This window comes from Astyanax mexicanus, chromosome 7 (assembly GCF_023375975.1).
Source record: "Astyanax mexicanus isolate ESR-SI-001 chromosome 7, AstMex3_surface, whole genome shotgun sequence".
Taxonomy (NCBI): Eukaryota; Metazoa; Chordata; class Actinopteri; order Characiformes; family Acestrorhamphidae; genus Astyanax; species Astyanax mexicanus.
The window spans coordinates 34,122,557-34,150,188 of record NC_064414.1 but is presented as its reverse complement, the minus strand read 5'-3'; the positions used below and the strand labels follow the sequence as shown (position 1 = coordinate 34,150,188).

The 27,632-nt window shown below is 38.3% G+C and overlaps 1 protein-coding gene across 9 annotated transcripts in view; it reads left to right on the top strand.

The window, feature by feature from the left end:
* Nucleotides 1–10,231: 10,231 nt before the first annotated feature.
* Nucleotides 10,232–27,632, top strand: part of pax2a (paired box 2a) — a 39,221-nt gene continuing 21,820 nt past the window's right edge. The window contains exons 1-6 of one of the 9 annotated variants that reach the window (XM_049481713.1): nucleotides 10,232–10,434; nucleotides 17,074–17,239; nucleotides 18,062–18,259; nucleotides 21,517–21,599; nucleotides 21,795–21,914; nucleotides 22,885–22,929. In XM_049481713.1, the coding sequence (XP_049337670.1) occupies nucleotides 10,410–10,434; nucleotides 17,074–17,239; nucleotides 18,062–18,259; nucleotides 21,517–21,599; nucleotides 21,795–21,914; nucleotides 22,885–22,929 (637 nt within the window). In that variant the 5' untranslated portion in view covers nucleotides 10,232–10,409. Of the gene's footprint in view, nucleotides 10,435–14,497; nucleotides 15,220–17,073; nucleotides 17,240–18,061; nucleotides 18,260–21,516; nucleotides 21,600–21,794; nucleotides 21,915–22,884; nucleotides 22,930–27,632 lie in introns of those variants that run through there. The other 8 variants (XM_049481712.1, XM_007249491.4, XM_049481715.1 and 5 more) reach the window with 8 other exon arrangements.

Below are 27,632 nucleotides of genomic sequence, written 5' to 3'. Positions count from 1 at the left end.
GTTGGTTATAGTGTTGAAGGCTGTAAGAGAAAGTAGTTATGCAGGATTAAGCTATATTAGAATTTGGCAAGATGGTACATGTTGTTTATAACTAAATCCATATTTAGTCATAACACATTTAATATATGTTTTTAATGTAAAAAGATTGTAATTTGAGGTATTCCAACTTAATATGTTTATGTTTATCTAGCATATCTAACAGTGTTTAGTACCTGACATACAATCAGACTCATTCAACAAAGCTGAATTTACAGAACTAGAAAACAGTTAGTATTATCAGCTTAATTTAAACTATTAAAATACTTAGTAGGCATATGTATAGGCAATAAAATAAATTGTAATACAGGGGTTACAATTCAAGATATCACAATGTATTGTGATACAGTCTTCTTCTTATTATTATTCCTGAAGACTCAACAACACCCCGCCAGCCAACTCTGCTCTCTTCAGTTGGGTCCACGTCATATTGTGATACAGTAAGCAAGGCGATATGATTGTTAGGAAATCTGTCATAGTATAAAACTCTCTTTCATATTAATTTAATCTGAGTAAATAGAAAAGTTTATAGTATTTAAAAATCGATACAGTATTGCAAAACAAAAAATCACAATACTTTGATATATCAATATATTTTTACATCCCTAATACTAGTTGAATGAAGTTATCTAAACACATTTGCATTAAATACCTTAGGTTTACGGTATGGAAAACATCTTCGCATTTTTCCTTCTGGCCTCTGGCATCTTCTCATCTTCTTACTTGTTTAGTATTCCCTCATGTGCAGGCTTGAGCCTACCTTCCCTTGTGTGCTATTTTCTTATTCCCTGTGGTTAACCCCCTATCCTTGTTATTACTGGCTGTAATTGTGAGGAGCCATGTATCCTGCTGCTGAGCATGTTTCTATGATGGCTGGGTGCTACAGTAATGACTTGTGTTGCTTCTGCCATTTTCATTAGGTGAACATAATGATATTAAGTTGTGTGTATACACTGTAAAAATGGTTCATCCATTCAACCCTCCAAAAAAAAAAAAAAAACTTCAAACTCCAATATGAGTTGAATAAAGCCAGCTAATGTTTTCTGCTATTTACAGTTTGGATGTAATACTTAAACAAAGAGGGCCCATTTTCTTTTTTTTAATTCAAAGACACCTTAGTTTAACATTTGCTTTAACTGTTAGAGGGAGTGTTTAGTGTGATGCGTTCTCGGCCGTTTAAGAATCATCTTTGTTTTGGAGGCCTGTGTGAAACTGAGCCCAGTCTAGTTAACTAGCACTTACTTGAACCACTGTTGTGTGACTTACTTAAATGTTTTGAGGCCATAATACTACGCTATTTAACACAGTCGCATGGAAACACTTGACACAACAATGCCATTGAAGTAGCGGTTCTGGATCCCTAGAGAACCTGTCACTGGATGCTTCTTCTTTTAAAAAGCAATGGAAGCCCTGCAATTACAAGGTTCTTTAGGGAACAAAAAGTGGTTCCATGATTCCATGGCGTCACTCCAAGGAAGCCCTTTTGGCAGCTTTATTTCTTAAGGACGCAGTTTTTATTTAAGCACACTATCTTTAAACTTCCTATGTGGCGATGGTGGATGGAGCCTGTTAGTTTTGGCTGGGCTCAGCGCTCAGAGGCCTCCACTGCTTTTGGCTGAATCACCAAGAGCCCTGGGCAGGCATGGCTGCTCCTCATCATGAAGAATAATGTTTGGCCTGGCAGACCATTAGGGATGCTAATTTTTGTTGGCTTTGTGATGTCACTTCTGATATCCCTGCAATCTGGCGGGGGTTGCCCGTTGCGGATGTTGCAGCCCACTTTGCCAGGCTCCATCTCCAGGCCCAGCCGCAGCTCCAACACAGCCCAGCCCTGGCTGCTTCCCTGCTAATGAGCGCTGGTGTTGGATATCTCCATGTGGACCACCTTGCAGGGATAACCACCAAACACCATCACCTGACATTGCGGGTGTGAGTGAGCGCAGCATGCGGCGTGACAGATGTTCAGCAGTGGAGGGGCTATCAGAGGGAGATCAGAGGCACAGATACCGACAACCCCCAGTGTAATTCACCTTTGGCTCTTGCTCATCTATTCAGTACTGCTCGGTAGGGAGCTACTTTATCTAACGCTACTTTTAGATCTCTCCTCTGCAAAGCACAAAATACTCAAATAATTCTCTTCCCTCTTGATAGATCAGATTCGTATGCGCTGAGACACTGCCATCCGAACATCTTGACTGTTAGACAGAGTGTTCAGACTGATAACTCACTTCTCTTTCACTCTTTGGATAATCTTGAGGCTGCGATTATTCCAGTCTAAATCAATTTTTTTTCTTTGGTTTACTTTTCAAAGATCAAGAGAAAAATACAATGTTAAAAAGATTTAGCCGCCAAATTCACAGCCGCGTTTTGGTTGGTTGCCAGTCTCAAAGTCAACATCAAGTTTTATTTTTTTTTTGGGGGGGGGTTGTGTGTGAGGTTGTGGAAGTTTTGTACATTTTGCTATCATGTCAAAACCTTTTTTTATGAATTGAATTTAAATATTTCTAACACCATTGTCTAAATATTCCATAACAAATTAATAGGTGTATTAGGCCAAAACCACAGTAGTTTTAATCTGTGTGCCTCAGTGGGATAGTAAGAGGGCTGTTTGGCCAAAAAAATGTGTTCTTATTTTCTGCTTTGCAAATTAAAGATGCAACAGAAATTATGTAAATTATTTACAAAGAAAACATTATATTTAGAAAAGCTAGTTACATCAATTTTATTGTGAATCTGAGAGAAAGGTTTTGATCTTATTGCAAGAATTTTACCCATTATAAAGAGTTACGAATATGGTCTTTCACAATAAAAGATTCTGAGGTCATTTGACATGATCAATCAATCAAATTGTCTACACTTTTTGTTGAGCAGTATTTGTTTAGATTTTAAATGGACAAATACATTTTTGTATGGATCACAAAACATTTAGTAGTAGGTAAAGTGGACCATGAGTTGCGAAGGTTTTGGATTGTCAAATAAAGTAGTAAAATAAGGCTTTTTGCACATAAAATCACAATCAAAGAAACAGATCCAAAACAAGATACATTTTTCCCCATTTAATTCCAAATAATGTGGAAATTTGTTCAGCTCATTTGTACTGCCTTCAGATCTCAGTAGTTGCTGACAGAGCTGGGTCTTCTCAGAAGCAAGCCAGAATTAAGGAATTCTACCTATTCGGTAGCAGTGGCCACTGAAGAGTGGTTGTTATATGTAACATAACACACAGCACTGTCTGTAATTTCTTCGGAGAGCGACGCTATCCAGGTGAGCTCCTTTTGGAGAGTCCGTGCAAATCCGAAAAGAAGAAGAAGGAGAAAAAAGCCAAATAGTCAATTAAACAAGCAGCTCAAGCATGCGCCATTCAAAGCAGCTGATGTTTTATTGAAGAGGTCCTTTAATTCAGCTCCGTCAGTGCTTTCATGAAATCCAGCGCCGTGCACCTTCTCTGGAGCGCTGGTGTCAGGTGACCTCCCAGTGCCCAAAAAACAACTCTCAGGTGGTCTGCCATGCTCCAGTGGCCTGCCCATTACCCCCACCCATAACGACTCGCAGAGACGCATCAAAGAAACCTCTGAGCATATATAACCAGGCTAACCCCTGGGTCACCCTCGCAGATATACAGTAGCACTGGAGCAGAACAATATTTTAAAACCACTTCGGTATGGGGATGCGGTATCCGTTCGTATAGGACGTGTTGGTGCTCACTCTTTATTAGCAAGAACAAACTCATTAAGACTCAGCATGACTAACAAAACAGCAATTAATTACAATTACAATTAAGGATCAGGTGTAAGAGCTCTCCTCACTCTCTATATATTCACTCAGTGCGAGAAAAGAGAAATAAACCAGGATGTGTCAGGCGCTGTTCACACTTGTGTCAACTTATGTCAGTTGTCAAAGTGTTGTCTTGTGGTCTGATCTTAAAAACTGAGCATTCTCTGCATTCTCTGCATATGCAAGGCAGGATCCCAGCTCTTTCTGAGAGGAAACATTGAACTGTTTATAGTTGTCATTAATTAAAGCATTAAATCAGGACATATATTAAACAATATTACACGGCACATCATGCCGATTTGATTCGGTAGCATCTACATCTGGATATAAGGCTAATGGAGGCATTGCTTTGAGTGTATAATGGAGACAGCTTATTTTTTTCTTCCATGTGATTATCCTAACAGTGCTGCTTTTATACAAATGTAAATGGGCTGCTTAGAAGCTCCCCCTCCCTCCCTCTTTTTCTCTCCCTCTCTTCCATCTGCCAGACAATAGTTTTTAATCTTTAATCCATGAGCAACCATTGAACACCAGCGAATTGCAAATTACAGATGTTTTACTGTCTCAGCTATTTTTTTTTCCTCCCTCCCTCTCTCTCCTGTTTTGCTTTCCAGCTTCCCACTGTCATTCAGTGTCTCGCACATATCCTGTGCCATCATGGCACCATATGACACTGTCATCATTTGGTAATTAAACCCGTACTGGCTTTAAATATGAAAAGCTGGCAAGGGGAGATGAGTTGATGGGGCTTGCTGGTGTGGGGACCAGATTTCACAAACCAGTCCAGATTTCCGCAGGGAGAATTTCCTACTTTTCTTCCGTTCTTTATTATGTCTTTCTAGTACAACACGCTCGCTATTTTCATACTGTTCTGTAATCAGAACAACAGTGTTCTGTTTCAGGACATTACCATTTCTTGTTGGTTAAGGCATACGTTTTAATAAATATCTATTCTCAAAAACACTAAAGGTACCAAAAGGGTCCTTTGGAAAGATGCCATTCAAGAATCATTGAAGCATCAATGACTTTTCTTCTGAAAAAAACGTACATCTTATGTGAAAAACATTTCAGAACCTTTATGTTGAGTAGTAAAAATAGGAATATAATGTCCCAAACAATGAATTATAACTCTTTATCTATTTTATTCTGTTTTAACAAAGATCCACACTCTAAAATGTAAAGGACCTTTGGATCTATGCCACTGAGGAACCAATGAACCGTTAATTGAGTTTTTGTATAAAGATACATTTGATATGAAAACCAAATAGGACCCTTTTTTTAATTTATGCTATGCACTTTAATGTATATGCTCAGACAGACCTTTTGGAGCAATGCCATTAATGAGCCTCTAATCCATTAATGGTAGTTTTTAAAGAACATTTTTGTTTCTAAAATTGTTTGTGAATAAGATTAAAGATTAAAGAACATTCACATAACATCAAAATTATATTATGTAGAACCATAATGTCTGTTGCGAAATCCAAGGAGGATCCTTTGTTTTCAATAGTAAAAGCAGCTAAAAAACAACCAAAGCAAGCTTTCTTTAAAACCTGCTCTTTCATTTCCTTATGCAATTTAATAAATCTACCTGAAAATGGAAGGTGCCATTAAAGAAGAAGCAAATAGTGTTTTTAAAGAACTATTTCAGTGTTTGTTTTGTTGTAAATCAGATGTGCAAGTGTGAAGTAGATTTAAAAAAAAAACTAACAAAAGACTGTGATAACTCTACTTACAACAGAAAGCCTTAATTAATTATTAATTCCTGTTAGTTAAGACATTATTAATCATTTTAAAATTATTAATTAATGTCTTGATTCATTATTGTTAAGAACTTTCTGAAGCAATTGAAATTGAGTAATGTTTAATATTGTTTAACTGGTGTCAATTAACAGTTATTATATACATTAGGTAACCCTTTAACAATGTTTATTACTGTCATAACTACTGTTTGTGACCCTTATTGTAAAGTGTTACCAAAACCTCCACATAAGGTAAAGATTCTGTTATAAATAAAGGGTCTGTAGAACCATAGATCTGATCTAGGAAATGATTCCTCTTATTTATTTTTTTTACTATGATAATTCTAAAAAAAAAATCCATGTTCTGTAGAACCATACACCTGATCTAAAAAATAAAACATTGGGCAACCTCTAATTTTTAATATCAAATAGCAAAAACAGCTAAAACAAGCTTGTCTTAAAACTGCCCAATTCTTACCAAATTACATATTTGTATTATAACTCCCTCACCTCATTTATGGAATGTAATTTAATAAATATTAGCAAAGTTCCCTTTTTCTAATATAGATGCACCTAATACAAAAAGTAATTTCATGCTTCTATAAACTTTTTTTAATCTATTCCAGAAAAGTCGCTGACATTTGTTGTCCATCCTTTTCCAAAAATAGAGGGAAGATAAATGATGAATGGCACGCTCGCAGGGTGCAGGGACCTGCTGTGCCCTGCTCTGGAGAAGAAGGGAGGGTGAAACTTATTTAAAGTTAAATGCTGCAGGAATTGGGACACGTTCAAAGTCTCCCTGAAAGGAAAGAAAAGGTGGGGATGTGCGAGGGGGGCCGGAGCGTGTACCGCAGCAGTGCTCCATTAATCCACCCAGCCTTTGCTTTGGGAGATGCTGTGTAGTGTAAGCGCTGACCAGCATAATGGACTGTGCAATAAAACCCCACCACACACCATAATCAGCCTCTCCCCGAGTTTCCAATCTGGACACACACTGACTTCAGTCACGACGGCCAGGCCAAAAGGACATCAACGAGAGGAATCTCACATCCATTACCGGATACTCCAACTGCCTTTATTGCCAATCAAATAGCCCTGTTCAGATCACTCCTCGGGCTTCTCCCGTATGCCGGCCTGCACTGCCAGCGCTAAGCAGTGTGTGTAAGGGAGGCTCATTGTGCCCTATTATGGCTTTCCATAGATCAAGGTCACTGTTTCCATGATCATTACACCACTGACCGCGACAGGCTGCATTTACAGGGGACTGATCAGAGAGGCTGCTGGGATCCTGCTCTTAAAATAAAAAGGTTCATGTATAGTTCTGGACTTGGATGGGTCTGAGGAAAGTACTGAATACTGAAACAGTACATAACCTTTGCATTATGTGGAAGTTTTTTTTCCTCAAGTTTTAAAGAGACACACATCAATAACTTTAAAAACACCTACAGTATTCTTAATAACTGTTCTCTATTGATGATTTCCGAGAAGTAGGATTATGAAAGAAAAAGATAAGTGGCATCAAAATACATTACATTACATACACATGCATATATATATATATATATATATATATATATATATATATATATATATATATATATATATATATATATATATATATATATATATACTTTGCACATCATAAGCTTTTATGTTTTCTGAACAAATGAAAACAAAAAACAAAAAAAGATATATAATTCAGGCTAAAAATGTGGATATACTGTTCCTGTGTGTGCTTGTTTGTCCTGATGTGTGTGTGTCTGTGCGTGTGATTGTGTGTGTGTCATGACATGGGGTGCATTGAGGAGGTCGCTGCTCTCCATATTGCAGACATGTAAGTGGAAGCTGTTTCCTGTCTGCTTTAGACAGTGGCAGCTGGGATGAGAGCACCCTAGACAGCCTCAGGGGCCAACACTCTCTCACACACACACACGCACACACACGCACGCAATGTTATACACATTACATGGCTATTGGAAAGGCTTTGTCTAAAATAAATCCATTAATAAAAAAGTACATTTATTGAAATAATGAGTGTTTCTACACCTCAGAGCTAAAGCTAACTAATTGCTGTTGTGATGAAATGTAAAATCCTGCATTTCATTAAACGCCAAAAGTCTTTTTTTTTTTTAAACGTCCACCTGATACCGGGCTCGTTTATTTTGTAATTTCTCTCGTTTTATAGTTTATAATAACTTAATTATGTGCCTCATTGCGTGATTCATCTTCTTATCTTTTGTTAAAGAGAAATAAACGCTTGCTAAAGTGTGGACGGCTGTTAATGTCAACAAAGAAGCGCGAATAACACTAAAACACATGGAAGAAAAAAAACATAAAAACACTGCACTGGAAATGTGACAAACGTTCCTTATAGTTCCAGAAAACGAATTAAGCATAACAGCCCCTCTATTTAACATTAAAGTTCTGACCGCTTGATTGAAGAAAGACCGAGAAAGTTGCACCACATTAAAGCAGTAGATATAAAAAGATGTTTAGCTGCGATTGAGCTGCTGATATTTCCGCCCTTTTAGCCATGCACACACTCCCTCACTTACACACACACACACACACACACACACACACACACACACACACACCTAGGCGAAGAGTTTAACAGCGCGGCCCAAACCAAAGAGGAACAAACGGAAAAGGATGATAAAGCCCACTAACTGGAACATTAACAGACGAGTAACTTGTAAAAATGCGATAATACAATATCCAAAAGAACTGCAGAGCGTGGTAAAGCTGTAAAATTCCACATTAAATTATTATGGGCTCTATATCTCCTATTTAACAAACATTTTGTGTGGAAATCGTTTTTTTTTTTTTCAAAAGCGGAATATCTAAGACTGATTGATTTAGTGTTTCTGTTCTTTTCAGGACTTTGGCAGTGTGTTTTAATCAGCTCTGATGTAAGCATTAATAAACATCTACTAATAAATTACTAACTATTAGGTTAATATTAATGCTACAAGAAGTTCATGCTCACGTTATATATACTTATAATGCAAGTAATTGTAGGCACTGTTCTACCTATAAAAAATACTTAGGAATTTTTACCTTCTGGAGGTTATGAACTGAATATACAAGGGCTGAAAACACAAACTTTTTTTTAATGTTTAACTGAACAGCTCTTAAAACTGTCAAATATTGTAAAACAAACAAATTGCCATTCTTGAGTAGCATATTCATCTTAGTGTTTGTTTACGCCCTTAATTATATAGTATGAAGCCTAATTAACTGTCAAAGTCACATGCTTATTTGTACTTACTTGCTACTTTGCATACATTAATGCGACAAAATGTCATTTTCCAAGTTCTATTCCAGCTGAAATATTTTTCACTATATTTTTCACTAGTGAGTTGTAGCGCCCCTTCTGGCCAACACAGTGATTTTCAAATCAGATTTACTCAGAGCAGGTGAAGCAGCGAACCTATAAAAAACTACATATACTATTCTAAGAGAGTAAACAAACAACAGAGCATATAATAAATTAAATTAAAGAAAATATAAACAAAATATAAATATTTATATTCATAAAAATATAAATGCCAAAATTCCAACATTTAACAACAAAATATTTTTACAACTATATGAACGTTTTGGTGTATGTGAGAGTGTGTGTTTAGGAGACAAACTAATTTTTTAACGCATGCTTTTTTTGTTGTTTTAGCTGCTGATAATTATTTATTTTATTATAGTTCAGCTAACCTAAAGAAAGTTACTTGTCTTACCTGTCAACCACCTTAATCCAACCTTTTAAACCAATTTGAAGTCATTACAATTTGAGACTTATCAACACAATTTAACAATCCCAAATATTGTCTTCTACATAAAATCACATTATTTCATTCTTAAACGTTAACAACTAAAATAAATAAATAAAAAATAATATTAAGATTACCAATAAGAATAATAATACATATAAATGACAAAATGTTTGTAGGTAGGCTTGGAACAACCCAACGTCTCCACAATAAATAATAAAACAATCAGTCAAACGAACTTTGTTGGCCATGGTAACACGCATCATTCATGAGTATTTAAAAAAAACTTTGTCTTAGTTTTGTGGAAATTATGACGGAGGGCTGCAGATCTAGATAAACTAGATAAAAAAGACACGAAAATAGCTGAAACCCTTCTTGAACAGAGCGCTCTGAAAAAGAAGCTCAGATCAGAAGAGATTAGCATCAAAAAACATTTTCTAACTTTTATAAGAACAACCGTTTCATTACCACTGATACAAACATCAACTCGGCAGTCGGAGACCCTCCTACCAGGGCACAGGTTCACCTCGAAGTCCAGCCAATGAGAAACACAGCTTGCTTTTCACCTTTGCGCCAACTTTCTTCCTCAAACTTCACTAAAGTTTATGACACATAATGTGGGATCAAAAACTATTTGACACCCAACTACATATACAAAACAACAGCGTAAATACTGGCTGAAATAATCATGAATATTCATCGCTATTAGTCCTACCTTTGAGCCTCCTACACTCGCACAAGCCCTGCGAGCAGACCTTAGCATATCTCCATACTCTTAGTCTCCTCTCTCTCACTTCGCTCAGACAACTTTTTATTCTTTCTTTATATATATATATATATATATAAAACTCTGCAACGCTTTATTTGCTTTGATTGCTATTTCCTCTCTTTATCAGTACCTAGTTCAGTGGAGCAGCAGTTGCTCTGCCTTTTTTAGCTGTTGTCGTCTAAACCGTTTAGTTTTGGCTGATCGGTCAAATATTGTGACAGGCAGCGGGGAGAGGCAGGACGGCCAGCCGGGGAGGGAGCGCAGGAGGCCGGCCACATCCAGTGGGCTGCATCGAGGAGACGGACCATTAGCCAGAGGAGAGCCATGGCTCACAGCCCTGGTCGATCAGGTAAGCGCCGCGTGCGTTTTTCTTCTCCGCTGTAGTCGCCCCGTGCCAAACAGTGTCAGTGTTTATTTGCTGGCTTTAGAGGTGAGCCGCCTTCAGCTGGGCTAGCAGCGTACAGTGGGCTTACTTTAAGCGCTGTATGAGCGCCGCTGCAGCCACCTCCATACAGCTGTCACGAGCAGCACGCGCACAAGTGCTCTCTGCATGCTTTATATAAAGCACTGTACATTTAGACCACTGTACATCCAGCTATAACAGCTGTATTCTTCTATATTACATTAGCACTGGACAGTCGTAATATGGGCCTAAATGTCCAAATATTGCTATATTTTATAAAGCTTATAATGTATATTTAAATACGTTTCCAAATAAATTATAATTATAATAATAATAAGAAGAATTATTATTATTATTATTATTATTATTATTATTATTATTGATAATAATAATAAATGCAATGTCAGAGTTTTGTGAAAAATATAAAACATTTAATAACCGTTTTAAATATTTGTATTATTATTATTATTATTATTATTATCATCAGTATTATTTTTAAGAATGTTGTTGCTAGTTCTAGTGGTACTATTCAAGTATGGTAATTAATATTGTCTTATGCCAGTCACTTAATTGAAAACATAGATCACATGCTAATTCACCTTTCCATTTTGGGTGTAAATGGGAAGATCAATGAAAAACAGTTGTAATGATCTAATTAATTATGGCAAAATTAAAACCAAGTACAAAATCAATCTCTGATGGTGTCGAGGATGGAATTAAATTGATGGTCCATCTGTTCACCCTATAGACAACATGAATAGGCAATATAAGGACGCAGCTGATATCATGGCGCTGGGGAAGCCGTCCTGCTGTTTGTCAGGAAACAGCTAAATATTTGGATACGTTACATCGGAGCATAGGGAAGGGTTGCCTCATAGGCAAAAACTATATATATTTTCCAATTAACTGTTAACTGTCGCTTGTTGGGAAAATAAAATGCTTCGTGAGAATTACAACCAAACTATTATTATTATTATTATTATTATTATTATTATTATTACTACTAGTATGTAATCGAAATACTAATATATATGTATTATATATACGAATATTTATTTATTATATTTATAATTTGCTGCTAAAACTATTATACAAAATTTGACCAAAGCTACAATACTAAATTCTACCAAAAAATACAAAGCTAATTGCTCAACACAAAAATCTAAATACATTCCAATTAAAAGTAAACAATCGCCCTGTATTTCCACTCTGAACATTGTAACACCAGCTGTAAGGTAAGCTAGACTAGAACCGGGTGACTGAAACTAACGTGAAGCGTGGCGTTGAAGTGAAATATCGATTGGTGACGTTGCCATACTAATTTGAAGGTGGAAGGGAAGAGGTGCTATAGGCCAGAGAACACGCAGCAAACAGATTCAGCGCTTCCTCATTGGAAGTTCATTACTGTTCACATGGTTGACTCTGCTCCTGACAAACTTGGGTGGCATACTAACATACTAAAGACTTATGAGGAAAACGTTGATGAGCCGCACATCAAACACTGCACCCCCCTCTCTCTTATTCTCTCTCTCTCTCTCTCTCTCTCTCTCTCTCTATTTGACAGCTGATTATCAACCGAATTACAGATTAAAGAAAAGAAGGAAGCATGTAATGTAAACACTGCTGAAGTGCTCGTTATTCATCATAACTGCCTACTTTACTTTTGTTCTTCAATTTCACAACTGGACTCGAGGAGTAGGCTATAGCTTAACAAAAGAGAGAGAGAGTGAGTGAGAGAGGGAGGACAAAAACATGCATGCATAATCTGGCCACATCAGTGCCTGCTATATTTCCGCAATATCTTCACCGTACAAAGGCTACTCCAGTATGATCAGTTGCAATTAGTTTTCCTTCCATTTAACACGGGAAGTAACTAATACACTGAAGGGGAGTGGAGGCGAAAAGCAGGGGTCTTGCGGGGAAATAAAAGCAGCTTTAGGGGAAATGTGTAGTGGAGTGTGAAATTACAGCCCATGGTGTTACATATTGTACCAGAAGCTCCCTCCAAAAACACTAACAAAAAGAAGAATCGTCCCCAAATTTGGCCGCAAGGCACAACACAACATGGCCTCCTGTTCTTTTAGCCCAATCTACATCCGCCACAAAGCTCACAGTGGCTAAACGAAAGAGCGTTTTTCACTACGGCTAGACGCTTTTTTTACGTTGAATTCAGGCATCTTTTCTGGCATCCCCGACACAGACATTTTATTCTTACGCTAGTGCATCTACAGGCCTGAATTATGGGGCCATGATCTACTCTATATTATTTTAGAATTATTCTACATAATTTTAACTATTCATTAACACTATACTGACTTTACTACTACAACTACTCTTACCGCTGCTACTATAACTAATACTATTACTAATTATTATAAGAAGAAATTAATAGTACTATTATTGCTTTGACCATTATTATTATTATTATTATTATTATTATTATTATTATTATTATTATTATTATTATTATTATTATTATTATAATACCAATAATATAGCTGCAGCAGTAACGATGAGTGCGTTACATATATACTCGACATAAACAACTGAAATATTAGATAGTTTGAAGTCATACTATTTAACAAATATTCGCAGGAAAAAAAATAGAAGAAAAAAAACTATTAAATCAACGTTTTAATCGACGCAATAAGTATGTTTAAGAAGCGAAACATACAACAAAACACTGAAATGAGAACGATATCGATCCAAAAAGAATCTAAATAAATTATTTGTCTCTTTTCACACACACTTACAGAAACTAGCCATGACAACGAATAAATAAAATACTGGGCAAATAATCATGGCAAATATTATGACAGAGTGAACAAAATGTTAAATAATAATGACAATGACTGAAACAGAGCTATACTTTTCTTCATTCTTATTACGCCATAGACATTGATTTGTGTTTGCAAAGATTAAACCATATAACTTCATATTTTTGACTGGGGCGTTTAAAAATAAATATTGTTTACCTATACACTTCAGCAGATCTAAAAAAATAATTTCCAAATGTAAACCAAAGTTTATTTAAATCTATTTTAATAAATAGTTTCAAACACTTGCAAGGTACAGACAAGCTTGTTATGTGCGACCCCACATCATTCCCCAAACGAGGGGCGCGAGTGTAAAAGCATACGAGGCAGCGCCATCTACAGAGCACAGCACAGCAGAGCTCAGCACATACACCTGCAGCTCTCATCACAACAAGCCAACACAGGACAGGATAAGCAGCAGCAGAATAACACCAGCCTGGACTGTCAGGAGCTGAAGAGCACATACAGGTGAAGTTCAAGCAGCCCGGCGGATATGAGCTGAGGTATGGTTCCAAAACAGCTTTAGAGAAGAGAAATGATAATGTCGCGAGTGGTTTGAAAGGGAGGAAGATATGGAGAGAGAGAAGGGGTATTTCTTTCTCTCAGATATATATCTTAATGGAAAATCACACATAAGGGCGCCCTAAGCTTCCAGTAGTCCATGACGTGGGGCCAATCACAGTCAAAATGATGTGTGAATATTTATAATCGCCTAATCCTTAAGGAGAGGGAATGTGATACAACACGAAATGAATGTGGAACACCTGGATCTGTTATTATGAGAGGTAATTAATGTCCTGCACATCAGAACTCCAAAGGAAAATATATAAAAAGTATATATTTTAATGGTTGCATGCAGTGCTGAAATCACACAGTACTTGTGGCCCGTGCTCTTATTGTTTCCTTCCCCTTTTTCTGCTTTAATTTCCTCGATTTCTTCACCCAAACTCCACTCATTTCCCTGTTTGCATCCCTCCCCTTCCGAAGTGTCACATGAAGAGACCTCCTCATTTGGGCTCCAGTTTTTTTTCTACTTCTTCTTCCTCCGCGTTGGCGAATCACAAAGTGTTGGAATCTATTGCCTTTGTCTGACAAGTCATCCATCTCTATGCGAGGGGGATCTGAGGAGGAGGAGGAGGAGGAGAAGAAGGTGGGGTGGGGGGGTGGGGAGTGAGGAGGAGGAGGAGGAGGGGGGTGGCGGCGGACTGCAGCTTTTAGAAACAGACACACTGGGAAGAGGGCTTTCATTCTCAGCCCAAAGCTTCTAACAGGCACATCCCATTCCTGAAGAGAGGGGGACCCGCTCGCTTACAGTCCTGCGCCGTGTTCATGATCTTTAGCCGCCCGCAGCCTTTTGCCTCCGTTCCGGCCTCAGCTCCAGCACTCAGCGCGCTGAAAACTACGGATTTTACACGGCGGACAGCAGCAGCAGCAGCTTGCGCTCCTTCCTCTGAAACATGTGGCACGCGGCGGTGCACTGACTGACTGAGCGAGCACTTCAATCCCAATCCCGCAGCGCGCGCGAGAGAGAGCCAGCCAGTGCGTGCCTGAGTGCGAGTGTGTATGCATATGCGTGCCTGCGTGTGTTTTCCCCTCTCCGCGAGACGAGTGGCGGACATGCTGCACTGTCCAGCGCTGCTGCTCCATCACTGACTGACTGAAGAAGGAACTGAACTGGAGGCTCAGAGCTGAACTTGCTGAAGAAGTTCCCCCCCGCGAGCCCACCCCCTCTGGGCCTCGGACGCCCTCTGCTTCGAGCCACCTGTGTTTTTATTTTTTCTTTTATTAATTTTTTTAAACTCACGCTTAAAGCTGCATAACCGAGGCGAGACGGCGACCTCCGTCGATTATCTCTCCTTCCTTTGCTATCCAATGGATATTCACTGCAAAGCAGACCCCTTCTCCGCCATGCACCGTAAGTAAATGTTCGATCTTTCCTCTAGACTAAATCTGTTTATTTTTTAATTAAAAGAAAAATTGAGACAGTAGATAAGTGCTATTTTTATTGTGAAAAATAAACTTAATCATGCGCACACAATTTATTTGCACAGCCTCGCGCTTTCGAGTCTGATTTGTGCGAATGCGCAGTTTGCAAAAAATGTAATACAAATGTAAAGAAAAAAATAATAATTTAATACTAAATACGACTAATTACAAAATATTTTATAATTAAACTAACAAGTATAGAAAAGCCTACAGCAGCAGAGCAGAAGAGAGGAGTTTGCCATCATATATTCGCTTGTGTTTTCCTGCACTAGCAGCGCTGAATGAAGTTGTACCAAAAAGTCGATAAAAATTCCGTACAGTAAAAAAGACATTCTGTAACACTGACCGACTTGTTTCTGAACATTATTAGTATTTAATTGGCTTCAAAAAGTATAGCAGAGACCACAAAGATGATTTTCACGCCAGCTGCATTTTTCTTGCATTTTAAACTAAATCTAGTAAAACCTAAGATGTACTTAGATGTAAAGCTAATGAGCTGCATGGCGGTCGATAAAATTGAATTAAAAATTGCTATAATTATTGTTTTTGGATGCATAAATACACAAAATTACAATAAGCAGTGCTATGCTCAATCTACTCCATTTTTTAAAATACTGTTGTTTTTTTTTACCAATTTAAATTCAGCAATATGTTTAAGTGTTATAAATGTATATAGTGCAAATAATTTAACAATGCCGTCACGTTGATGTTTTTGTTTTCATTCTCAAAAATAATAAAAAAATATAAACCATCTACGCATCACACAAAATGAGATATAATAATATCTAAAATAATATAGAGATCTGACTCCTGAAAATGAAGTTTGTAACAAGATGATTGTCTACCAGCGGCTAATTTAATAATTAATTCTTAATCATTTCGCCGTTGCCTTCTCTGGGTAATATGAGTTATCAAAGCTCGTTTTAATTATTTACAATAATTGTGCGAGGCGAATGAAACAGCTCGAAACATAATATGTGCGACATGTGTTCAGCTGCAGCTGAGAGCAGAGGAAAACAGTATGTTATGGAAAGACTAGCAGGACTTTTTGGTTTCGCCGTTCTTACAAAAAAATACTGTTTGTGCGCGCGCGTGTGTGTGCGTTTGTGCGTATGTGTGTGCATCTATGTGTGCGAGATCAATATTGTTATGAATCAGTACAATCAGTGTTTTTGAATCCTTATACACTAAAGCACTTATACTACACTGCAATAATAATAATAATTATTATTATAATATAGCAATCGATAATTAATTGACATTTATTTTTTTATAATTATAAATGCCGTTTTTATTTATTAGATCATTTATTATATTAAAAATTATCTTGTATGTATAAAACTTTGTAAAAGCTATTATTATGACAAATGTATTGTGACAAAACATGCTTTTAATTATTGTATTAATTTAATTTTGATACGTTAAAAATATAAATAAAATACATGATATAAAAACATACATAAAATATTATTATACAAAAAATAGCTTCAGGAGCACACTGAACAGCACTGTCAGTTAATGTTTGTGTTTATGTGTATATAGGCTATGATAGCTTTGTTTATGTGTGTTTGCAGTGCGTGTGTTTGCGTTGTGTGTATCTAATTTAGATTTAAAAAGAGAGAAAAAGAGTGAGTGAATCAAGTGTCGTGCATATGTTTGTGTGTATGGTGAATGTTGGCCTTGTTTAAGCTTTGTCTACAGCGTGTGTTCTGCACGCATGTGGACTAATGTATTAACGCTTGTGTGTGTGTGTGTGTGTGTGTGTGTGTTATATACCATATAGGGCATGGGGGTGTAAACCAGCTAGGCGGGGTGTTTGTGAATGGCAGACCCCTACCTGATGTGGTCAGGCAAAGGATCGTGGAGCTGGCGCATCAAGGGGTCAGACCCTGTGACATCTCCAGACAGCTCCGGGTCAGCCACGGCTGTGTCAGCAAAATCCTCGGCAGGTAGGCTAGAAAGAGCAAGAAAGCAGCACGCGCACACACTCTGTTTTACACACACAGTGTGTTTTTGTGGCTCTTTGTGCATGTCCTCAAAACACCATAGCTGATCACCAAAAACTGAAGCAGGCTGACAGCTAGACCACCACCAGTCTCATCTATCTATCTATCTATCAGTTTATCAATTAGTCCATCAGTCAGTTTCTACCACATCACAGAAACAACTTCCTCTCCCAACTTCCTCCTCACTGGTAAAATTATTGGTTTTAATTGATGCCTTATTATTGTTAGGCAAGAAGTAAAACTAAACTGTTGACTGGCCTCGTCTTCTAGATGCATATTTCAATTTTCTGAAATATTTTTCAGCTTTCAAAAGGATTTTATGAGGTATTTTATTTTATACATTTGGAATGTGGAATAGAAAAGATGAGCTAGTCTTTATGTTGGTGGCATGTTTTAATGGGTGCATGGGACATAATCATACCAATAAAAGAAACATTTCATTAACATACACAGAAGCTTCCAGTGTAACAAGAGATATTCAAAATGTACCAAAAAAACATTAACATAAAATACTACTGTAAAATTGATTTATATGTAAAATGCTCTATTTATTATGTGTCTCATATTAAATAACCGACTGTTGTATTTAGGTTAGTTTGAGTAAAAAAGTTAGTACTACTATTACTACTGCTAATCACTAATATTTTTTAAAGCCACGCGTGTGATATTATTAATATTATAATGTATAATATATATTTTTTTCTACTGTACAACAACTGGTATTTTAATAGATCGGTGAAATGACTTGTGATCCGTGTCCTGCAGATACTATGAAACCGGCAGCATTAAGCCTGGAGTTATTGGCGGGTCCAAACCCAAAGTGGCCACCCCAAAAGTAGTGGATAAAATCGCAGAGTACAAGCGACAGAACCCCACCATGTTCGCCTGGGAGATCAGAGACAGACTGCTGGCTGAGGGAGTGTGTGACAACGACACGGTGCCAAGTGTGTCGTCTATCAACAGGTAACAGAATAAAACACTGCATTACTGTCATTACGGCGCTGAGGGAAAATGGCATAATCTGAGGAAAACACTGCAGTCGTTTATTTCGCCTTATCGATTACATCTGAAAAAATGGAAAACTGCAGCGCCACGTTACAACTGTGTAAAATATAGCTTTACGAGATTATTATTTTTTAAATACAATTTATAAATGTTTCTAAATGAGAGATATTTTGTTTTTATATAGAAAAAAATAAATAATTTTGTAAATGAGCGATTTAGTGTTAACGTGTTTATGTGCGCGGCAAAAAAACAAATATCCGATCTGTCCGCTGCTTAAATTTGGGACTTTAAAAGTTAAGCTCTCTGACCGTCTAGAACTGACCGCGGTCAGAAACACGTGTGAAGTGGCTACATGTCCAACGCGTATTGCAGGCGCTGTGGGTGAAAAACCCGGCAAAGGGAATTGTGTGTGAATTAAAGGAGGTTCGGGAATTTTAAATCTTTGTAACGGCATCAAAATGTCCAGCAAATTAAACAAATTAGTTTAATATTTTTTGTTGATTATTGTTACACTTTATCGCTTGCATTTTATTCTTCCTCTTATTATTATTATTATTATTATTATTATTATTATTATTATTATTATTGCTTTGAACTACAAGGGTATATATATATTTTCGTGTCTATGTAAGCAATAAAAAAATGCATGCGCAGCTGACAAAATCCATTAAAAGGAAAATCTTCTATCTTTTTTAATTTTAAGTAGACATCGCTACAATGAAACGGTACGGCTGGCGGTTGGGAACGAACTCGACAGGGTTTTACATATTAATATAAACCATTTAACACGGTCAATGCAAAACAAGTAATGTTAACAACTCGTGGCCCGTTTCCTCTATTCTTACCTTTATGAATCAGGAAGAGCTCAGAAAAGTATCCCGAGTGTGGCAGGGAAAAAAGCGCGAGGTGCAATAGGCCTACCTGCGAGCGAGAGTAATGAACTTTGGTTAGGAGGCACTGTTCCATAGAGCTGGCCAGCAGCATTACATTTTAATGAGCTGAAGAGAGATCATGGGCCGACCCGCACTAGACATTTCCGAGAAAAAAAACGGGGGAAAGAGAGGCTGAAAAAATTCATTTCATGCACCGTGACTGCTTAAAAAGGGCAATTTGAACAGGTCTCAACACATGTATGTGGTAAACCTAAAATCCGTGTTAATGCCATAAAAGGGGAACGGGCAAACTTTCAGTTCCAATAAAGTTAGAGGACACCATTTTCAACCAGAAAAAAAATAAGTTTTTAAATCTAGGAAATATCATCAGATAAATGTTTGCATTTTTGATAGCGTGTCAGTTCTATAAAATGTGATTAACTTTTCAACAAAGTTTGTTTGTCAGTTTTTTCACATTGTGATAAAAAAAAGATCAGTGATGACCACTGCCATGATCTCCCCAGCAAAAAGAGCTACATCTAAAATGAGACCAACTTTACTCCAATTAAAAGGAACCTTAAGGAACCAGTTGTCCCCTCACCAAACATGAACAAAATTTCAATTTGTTGAGATATTAAGGTCAGGCTACAAGCCTCATCCCTTTTAAAAATCAGTGTGCCTCCAAGCATTTCCCCTCTCTGGAGTTGGGATATATTTTGAGTGGTTAGGCAGTTGACCTCTGCTCTGTTGACATTAGAAGATGTCCCAGCTTTAAGCACATTTTCTCTGCATGAATTATTAAAGATTACACACAGGCTAGGTGGAAGAAGTGTCCTCTATACAGCATGGATTCACAAGTGCACACCCACAACTGAGCACTGCTAACACCAAGACCCTAAGCGCCTTTCAATGCTATTGATCCATATTTTCATATTTCTACAGGGAATTTTCAGCACTGTGGCAAGTCATTAATTCAGCCGCCCAGATTGCTTATTCAATAGGAAGGACATAGAATCCAAATAAAGTCCTTGAATTTATATGGCTTGTCCAAGTCACAGGGTCAAATCATTGTTATGGTTAGATGTTAAAATTCAAATAAAATATTGATGTATGTGTATTTTTTCCCAAGAAAAGCTTGTAGATCTTGTCACTCTTGCCAAAGGGCAGTCCAAGGATATACTTTAGACTGGAAAAGGCAAGCTTGAAAAGAGCTATCAGAAAGAGCCACTGAGTTTCGTAGTTTACCAGCAAATCAAGTAAATAAGGACCAACAGTGGCAGTTTAGAGTCGCTGGAGCTGAAATGCTAGCAGTGGGAATAGTATGATCTCCTTAACATATAAACCATACAAACACAATCTTCAACATTATAGATCTGATACATTTAGATCAAAGTGAATTTCCTGCAAAATTAGATCGCAAATAACATGTAGCTGCATACATACTGTGGGGTATAATGTGAAGAATATGGCTTTGAATAATATAAATGCGTTTCCAGTAAAAGGTGACAGCTCCTTCTCTCAGAAGTGTGTCCCAGATTAAAGACATCAAATGTTGCAGTGGGCTTTTGTGAGGCAATGAGACACTATTGCTTTCCTGTCACATATAATTTATAGCCCTCCATTTGCATCTGTTCTCCTCTACTATTAATTCCCAACTTTTTCTTTTTTTTTTATCTCCAAGTCCTGATCAATAGGGCCTCATCCGCATTGGCAATCCTGAATGTTTGTACTAGGGGGAAAAAAAAAGCTCTGATCAGGGAAGTCAGCAGTCTCAGTCTACGAGGGATCTTCAGTTCTTCAAAAGACTAGTTAAGTGAGGAAAAAGGGAAAGAGTGAGATTGAGGGAGGGACATAGAAAAAGAAAGAGGGAGGGAGAGAGAGACAGCGAGAGAGAGAGAGAGAGAGAGAGAGAGAGAGAGAGAGATTATTAAAGTTGAGGCCAGGTCGAGGCAGTGAAGCCCATCATTGAGGTGAATTGATGTGATTTCATGCTTTGTTTGCAAGATCGTTCAGACCAAAGTGCAATGAAGACTTTCCCCTATATCACACCTTTGAGGTAGTGGGACTTTATCATATTTCTAAAGCTGGGATCCCGTTTGATTGAATCTGCGCTCTCTGGGGTAGCTCTCACTCAGCCTCAAACATCTACGCCATGATTGTCCCTAATGCTCTCGGATTGGCTATTTGTGACGGATCCAAGTATCCTTAAAGGAAGGGACCAAAACAACTCAGGAGTTTCTCTCTGCTGATTGCAGCAGTGTACATATGTAACAGAGCTCTGCTGTGCAGTTTAGATGCTAGAGATCTGATAACATACTGAGCAGCATATGTTCACCTTTGTAGGATAATAAGGACCAAAGTTCAGCAGCCTTTCCATCCATCTCCAGACGGCACGGGGACTACCCTCACCACAGGACACACTATAGGTAAGACAGATGTTGTTGTTTAGCATGAGGGGGGAAAAAGGAGAATGATATATATTATCTAATTATAGCAAGGATCATTAAACTTTTCTAAATAAAAATAGCTCTTTCCTTATTATGCTCAACAAAACATGTTATTCTGTTGTTTAACCCATTATTGTAAAGACCGTCTCTTACCCTGTTCTGTTGCTTTGCCAGTGCCTAGCACGACTTCTCCACCCGTATCAAGTGCTTCCAACGACCCAGTGGGCTCCTACTCCATCAACGGCATCCTCGGAATCCCTCGCTCTAATGGAGAAAAGAGAAAACGTGACGATGGTAAGAGACTGGATTATATTCCATTGCTTGTACTCCTCTTAAGCTCCTTCTCTGTGTCATTCTACCACTGTCTGTAAATTCAAATACAGTATCTGCAGGGAGATGAAGGTGGCACTTTGATAGCACTGGAAGAAGCATTTCTGTTAAAGCGTTCTAAAGCGACTCTTGTGATGCAGTAATGCAGATTGGACTATTTCATTCAGCTGGTTGTTACTCTGCTGTTTTTGGAGCTGAAGCTCCATTGTTATTTGAACGAAATAGCATATCAGCACCAACTAGAAAATGATCATACAGCATGAGGCATGTGGTGGGCATTACACTAATACACTAATATGTAGGCAAAAAGTGTGCTAAACTTAGCAGCGCTAATCATTTGTAAACACCACAACTAAAGAGATGTTTTAAAATTTCTGAACAACAGCTTTTTTTTTTTACTGTATTTGTGACTGCGTGGAATCAAGTTAAAGCAAACGAACAACATAAAATGATTTAAATTCAAATTCATAAATGGCATGCATGATAAAAAAATAATAAAAAATAAAAAGTGTACATTTCCATAGTTTATTAGTCATGCACTTTTAAATAAGCACATTCAAACCAAACTAGTTAGAGTAGTAAACAATGCTTCTGATTGTCCGTATTTGCATAAGAAATGCTTCAAATGGACACATGCTGCAGCCATAGTGCACGAAACGAGTTACAAAAACAGGCAAGCTGACCTGTTCTGACCAACAGTTTCCCTCCTTTTCAAAACGAGGAGCTCACACCGCCTAAGGCCCAATGGCTGATCTGCTCTTCAAACAATCAGCTTTTGAACACTAGTGAATAAACATTAGTGTGGCGCTGGGCCGAACAAGCACACAGACACAGTGGCAGTTGAAGGGAGGGAGGGTGAAGTGGTTGGAAATGATCTTTTAAAACATTTATCAAAGCAGGCCTACTTGCTTCTTTTATGTTTCCGTCTCTTTAGTTCTCTGGAGTGGCAACCACTTGGATGGGAGGAAAATAGGATATTGTAAGTTCTGTTAGCCCACCTTCTCTTTGCTTGCTGAATCACGGGCCACTCGACTCTGATCAAGTGGCCATGTGAGGGTGTGTGTGTGTATGTGTATATGTGTGTGTGTGTAGAGGCCCGGGTGAAGACTGGTTGGGAGGGTAGTTGTGATGGTGGTGGTGGGGTGATTTGGGGCACACAGTTTACACCTAACTGCATTTATTTATGGAGAGATTTCTGCATCCTGTGAGATTTGTGTCTTTAGATTTGCTAGACTGTGGTATGTTGTATGTTTTGTGAAGCTTCTAGCTTCTAGTAGAGAGCCTTTCCCCCACACTGTTGCCACAGACTCTCAGTCTCTAAAAGCAGAAAGCATGTATATAGCCAATTATGACATGTAGATGTAAACAGATGATGCAATGATACAGTTTGTTTATAGTGCGTTTTATATATATATATATTTATATAGATATAAATGCTTGATTCATTTTTTAATTGCTGTGTAGGTCATTTGGCTGTAAAATGTCAGTTTATAATTCTGCTCACCTTGATAATATTAGCCTGTATTCGAAGACATTTATTAATGTTGCTGTAATAGTCTTCATAATAATGACTACTACTGCCATTACAACAAGGAGGAGAAAGGGATGGGGGATATTTAAACTGTGTTTGTATTAGATCCAGTTTTGCTGTCTGTTTTGTCTGTTTGTATACGTACTTAGTCCGTTCATACTGAATGCATATGCCACGCTGTGACCCTAATGAAGACCTCATAGCTCCTTTTTTTGATACGGTGCCAGTTGTCCAAAAAAGCTGTGAGTTATTTAAACTTAGCCCTTATTTCACACAGAGACATCAGGGAGGCCACTCGACAGCCAGCGCCTGGTTTCAATTTCATAGCAGCACAGCAGCCTTGGGCTACCTGAGCCATATTTGGCTTGGGCGCTGCAAAACTCGCCTTCATTAGCTGATGACATAACTGAAAATATGCTAATCCGATTTGAGTGCTAGGTGGAGAGATGCGTACAGTGATACCTTAGAACGCAATATGAGCTGAAATTGGCTGATTTTACCAGAAAAAAAAGTTGTCAATGTCAGTTTGTTTTTTGTTTTGTTTTTTGTACAGAGCACCGGCCCACAGTGCTTTTCTTGCAGACACAGAGGCCAGGTCTCTGCCGCCTGTGCATCTGATGTTGGCAGTGCCCTTTAAGAAAAAAAAAGGCCCCCATTACAAGAGGGATGTGGAGATAATGTAGTGTGACACGCGTTATGTACACAGGTCTTCGTAAGGGGAGCTTCAGGGACATAGGTGTCATAAGAGTCATTAATCTGCCATTTTCATGTGTTATTGCAAATTAAAAGTAGCATGTTACACTCGTCGGCTGTGGGTGATGTTGAACGCGGTGCAGAGGGGAAAGGCAGGGGGTGGTGGGGCGGTGAGGTTGTCGTGAAGGTGGGGGGGGGTTACCTCTCTAGATTAGTTCTTTGGTGGCAATAGCTCCCTGCACGTTGAACATAGTGACATTTAAGAGAATTTGCAATTCTGCAGAGAAAAGCTATTAATTCACAAATTAACATCCCCCTTCCTCTATCACGGATGCACAAGCTATTGAAAAGACAAAAGAAATAGCCTAAAGGGGAGAAGAGAGAGAGAGAGCTGCAGCCCTATCTGTGTAAAGATTGGTTTATATGTCTGCAAGCAGTGATACCAATTATGCCAGCACACCGAGAATGCGCCTCAACCTTATTGCTGCCTTCGCAGGCCCCTCAATCCATTGCCAGATTTATTTGTGTATCTCATTATGGAAAATAGAATGCCTCTCTTGCCAAATGCATTAATGGCAAAAAGGGGGGGAATTTAAGCCTGTTTTGGGGAATGGTGTTTCACTCATCCATTAAGACCTCTATTCTGAGTAAGACAAATGAATGCACTGGGTTAATTACTACCATTTAGCCTTGAACAGGGTATTGATAGGTCTACTTTATAAGTAGACGTTACGCCCATCCTCAGTAGTGTTTACTTCATTATGACCTTGCAATGGCTGATGATTGGAAGCAGGTCGGTGTGACCCTATTCTCCTCCTACTGTCTTCCTCTTCTTCTTTCTTCCTCCATTAGTTTAAAACCCAGGCAGGCAAACACAGGCTACTTAGGGAGTTGAAGCGTTTGAGGCTAGCCATAATAAATTACCTACAAAAGATTATTAATAAATAATAATAAAAAAAACATAGACACGACAGTTGAATTCACTGTGGGAGTGGACCAGTGTGAGCGTGCAGGAGAGAGAAATTAATGTGGGGTGATTTAAAAGGCACAGCAGCTTTATTTATTTGACATTAGCATGATAAAGAGATTACATCCACTCTGCCCATGCCATCACGGTCAAGGCACGCAAAAAGCCCCGGTGCAAAAATAAAGCACTTCTCTTTGTAGCTTGTTTGTTCATTTGACAGGCATCGCTTTGAGAAAGAGCGTGGCCCCCATGATGCACACCTCAAATCCTCCCCAGCCTCACCCTCACCCCTCCACCCTCCTCCACCCGCCCCCATGTTAAAATAGTTTGGCCTGCAGCTCCACCGATGCTTTAGGCCGGTGCTTCCATTTCATGGCTTGTAAGATTCTATTGTGTCAATATGGATTCAACTCTTAAAAAAAGGGAGGGAATAGAAATGAAATACATCCAAACCAAGAAATGGATTGGCCTCACATCTAAATCGAATAAGAACATCCCACCGATTTCATCACGATGATGGCTCTCTGTATGAAAGAGAAAGCCCAGATTTGAGCTGGGCTGCAGAGCGGAACCGCGAGAGAAGAAGGTGTCAGGGCTCCTTATCAAAGGACACAAAAGGTCTATGCCCTGCTCTGCTGATACATCTGCATTCAAGCAGACCTGCTCTCGCCGTCTGCTGCTGCTGCTGCCACTCGCCGCCTCTGCCGCCGCCGCTCTGGCTTGCTGCTGCCGGCCTACTCAGACAAAAAGCCCTAGACACCTCACAAATCCGCAGCATGGAAATATCTAAGGACAGGGTGGTTCGCTTGAAGAGGAATCATGTCAGAGAAAAGTCAATTATGGGCACTGATGCTGAGAATTAATGGTGCGCTGCATTACTCAGGTTTTAAAAAGGAGCAAAAGAGAGAGCGAGAGAGAGAGAGAGAGAGAAATAGAAAGCCAGGGAAGAGAGAGAGTGAGAAAAGAGAGAGAGAGAGAAAAAGAAGAGGAAGATGCATTCATTAATTGTGTTCCAGAACGTTGCATCACATGAGGCCGATGTGCTAAACGACGGACTGGGTGTGAGTACAGTAGAGGATGTGTGATATGGGTGAGAGGAGAAACCCACTCTGACAACGAGAGAAAGAGAGAGAGACAGAAAGAGAGAGAGAGAGAGAGAGAGAGAGAGAGAGATCAGCTCTAATTCCTCAGCCCACTGCCAGCCTGCACCCTGCTCAGCACGGCTAAATTGAATTAATAAAGCCTTTAAACATGCCGCAACATAACAGGAAATTAACAGCCCCGGTTGTGCTGCTGCCACCACCACCACCAGCACCGGCAGCAGCAGTAGCAGCAGCAGCACCTCTCTTTATCTCTCCTGCTCTCTCTCCCCCTCTCTCTCTTTCTCTCTCTCTCTTTCCTCTCCTCTCTCTGTTTCAACCATTCTCATCTCTTACGGTACAGTTATTTGCTGTGCAGCCTTTCCGCTCCACAGCTTTCATAAATAGGGGATTTTTTTCTCAAACTAAGTACAGCTGACATGGAAGGTGTACTTGCCCCCTTTCTCAATTCCCTCGCTCTCTTTTCTCCCACTTTCTCTCTCTCTCTCTCTCTCTCTTTCACTGTGAGCTTTTAGGCCTGTTCCCTTAAAAATTGATTTTTTTCCACCCTTTTTTTTTTAAAAAACAGCTAAGGAGAGCGCAGGAAGTGTTCAAGTCAACACGCCAACAGTTACACACTGTTTTTGAGCAAAGCATCAGAATATAGACATGACCCTATTAATTTTTCCGGACTAAGATATTGACCATTATGATTTTTTTTTAAGCAAAGAAAGCATGTTATCATGAACTAGCCAGCATTACTTTAAAAACCTTATTTAAAAAGTGTACTTCAATACAAATGTCTGAATATTCTTAAGGATTAAAAGTTAACTGCTCCTTAAAGGGTGTAAACGCATTGTTAAGCCGTTGTATCATTATATTAGAGGCAATTTCTAAAACAATATATCGATAAATACTAAAGAAGAATCGTTGGCGTGACAGGCCTACTCTTTATTATCACATCTCTTTTTAGTAAATCAGTAGAACTTAATGCAAACAATAAACAAACTTCAGCATAATGTCAAATTAGTCAGTTCTATAGGCTAGAATTGCTCAGGCTTACTTCATTTAGCAGTCCAAACCAAAAACTCTTAAAATCTTACACTTCTGACACTCTTAAAAAAAAAGGATGCTACAAATGTTATTTTTTTTAAGTATTACCATAAATTAAGTGTCACTTATCACTTATAAATCCATGAAAAACCTTTTTTGTGTAAAAGATTTAGAAGAACATTTAAATGTAAAAAACTTCAATGGAACATCAAAGATTATTTAATGTAAAGTAATTTACAAAAAAAAGCTTTTTATAAAAAACTTTATATAAAAGCAGACAACCCTTAATAACCCTAATAAATATTTACCAATGTACTGTGAATGTTATCTAACACGGAAAACAAAGTTAATACATATTT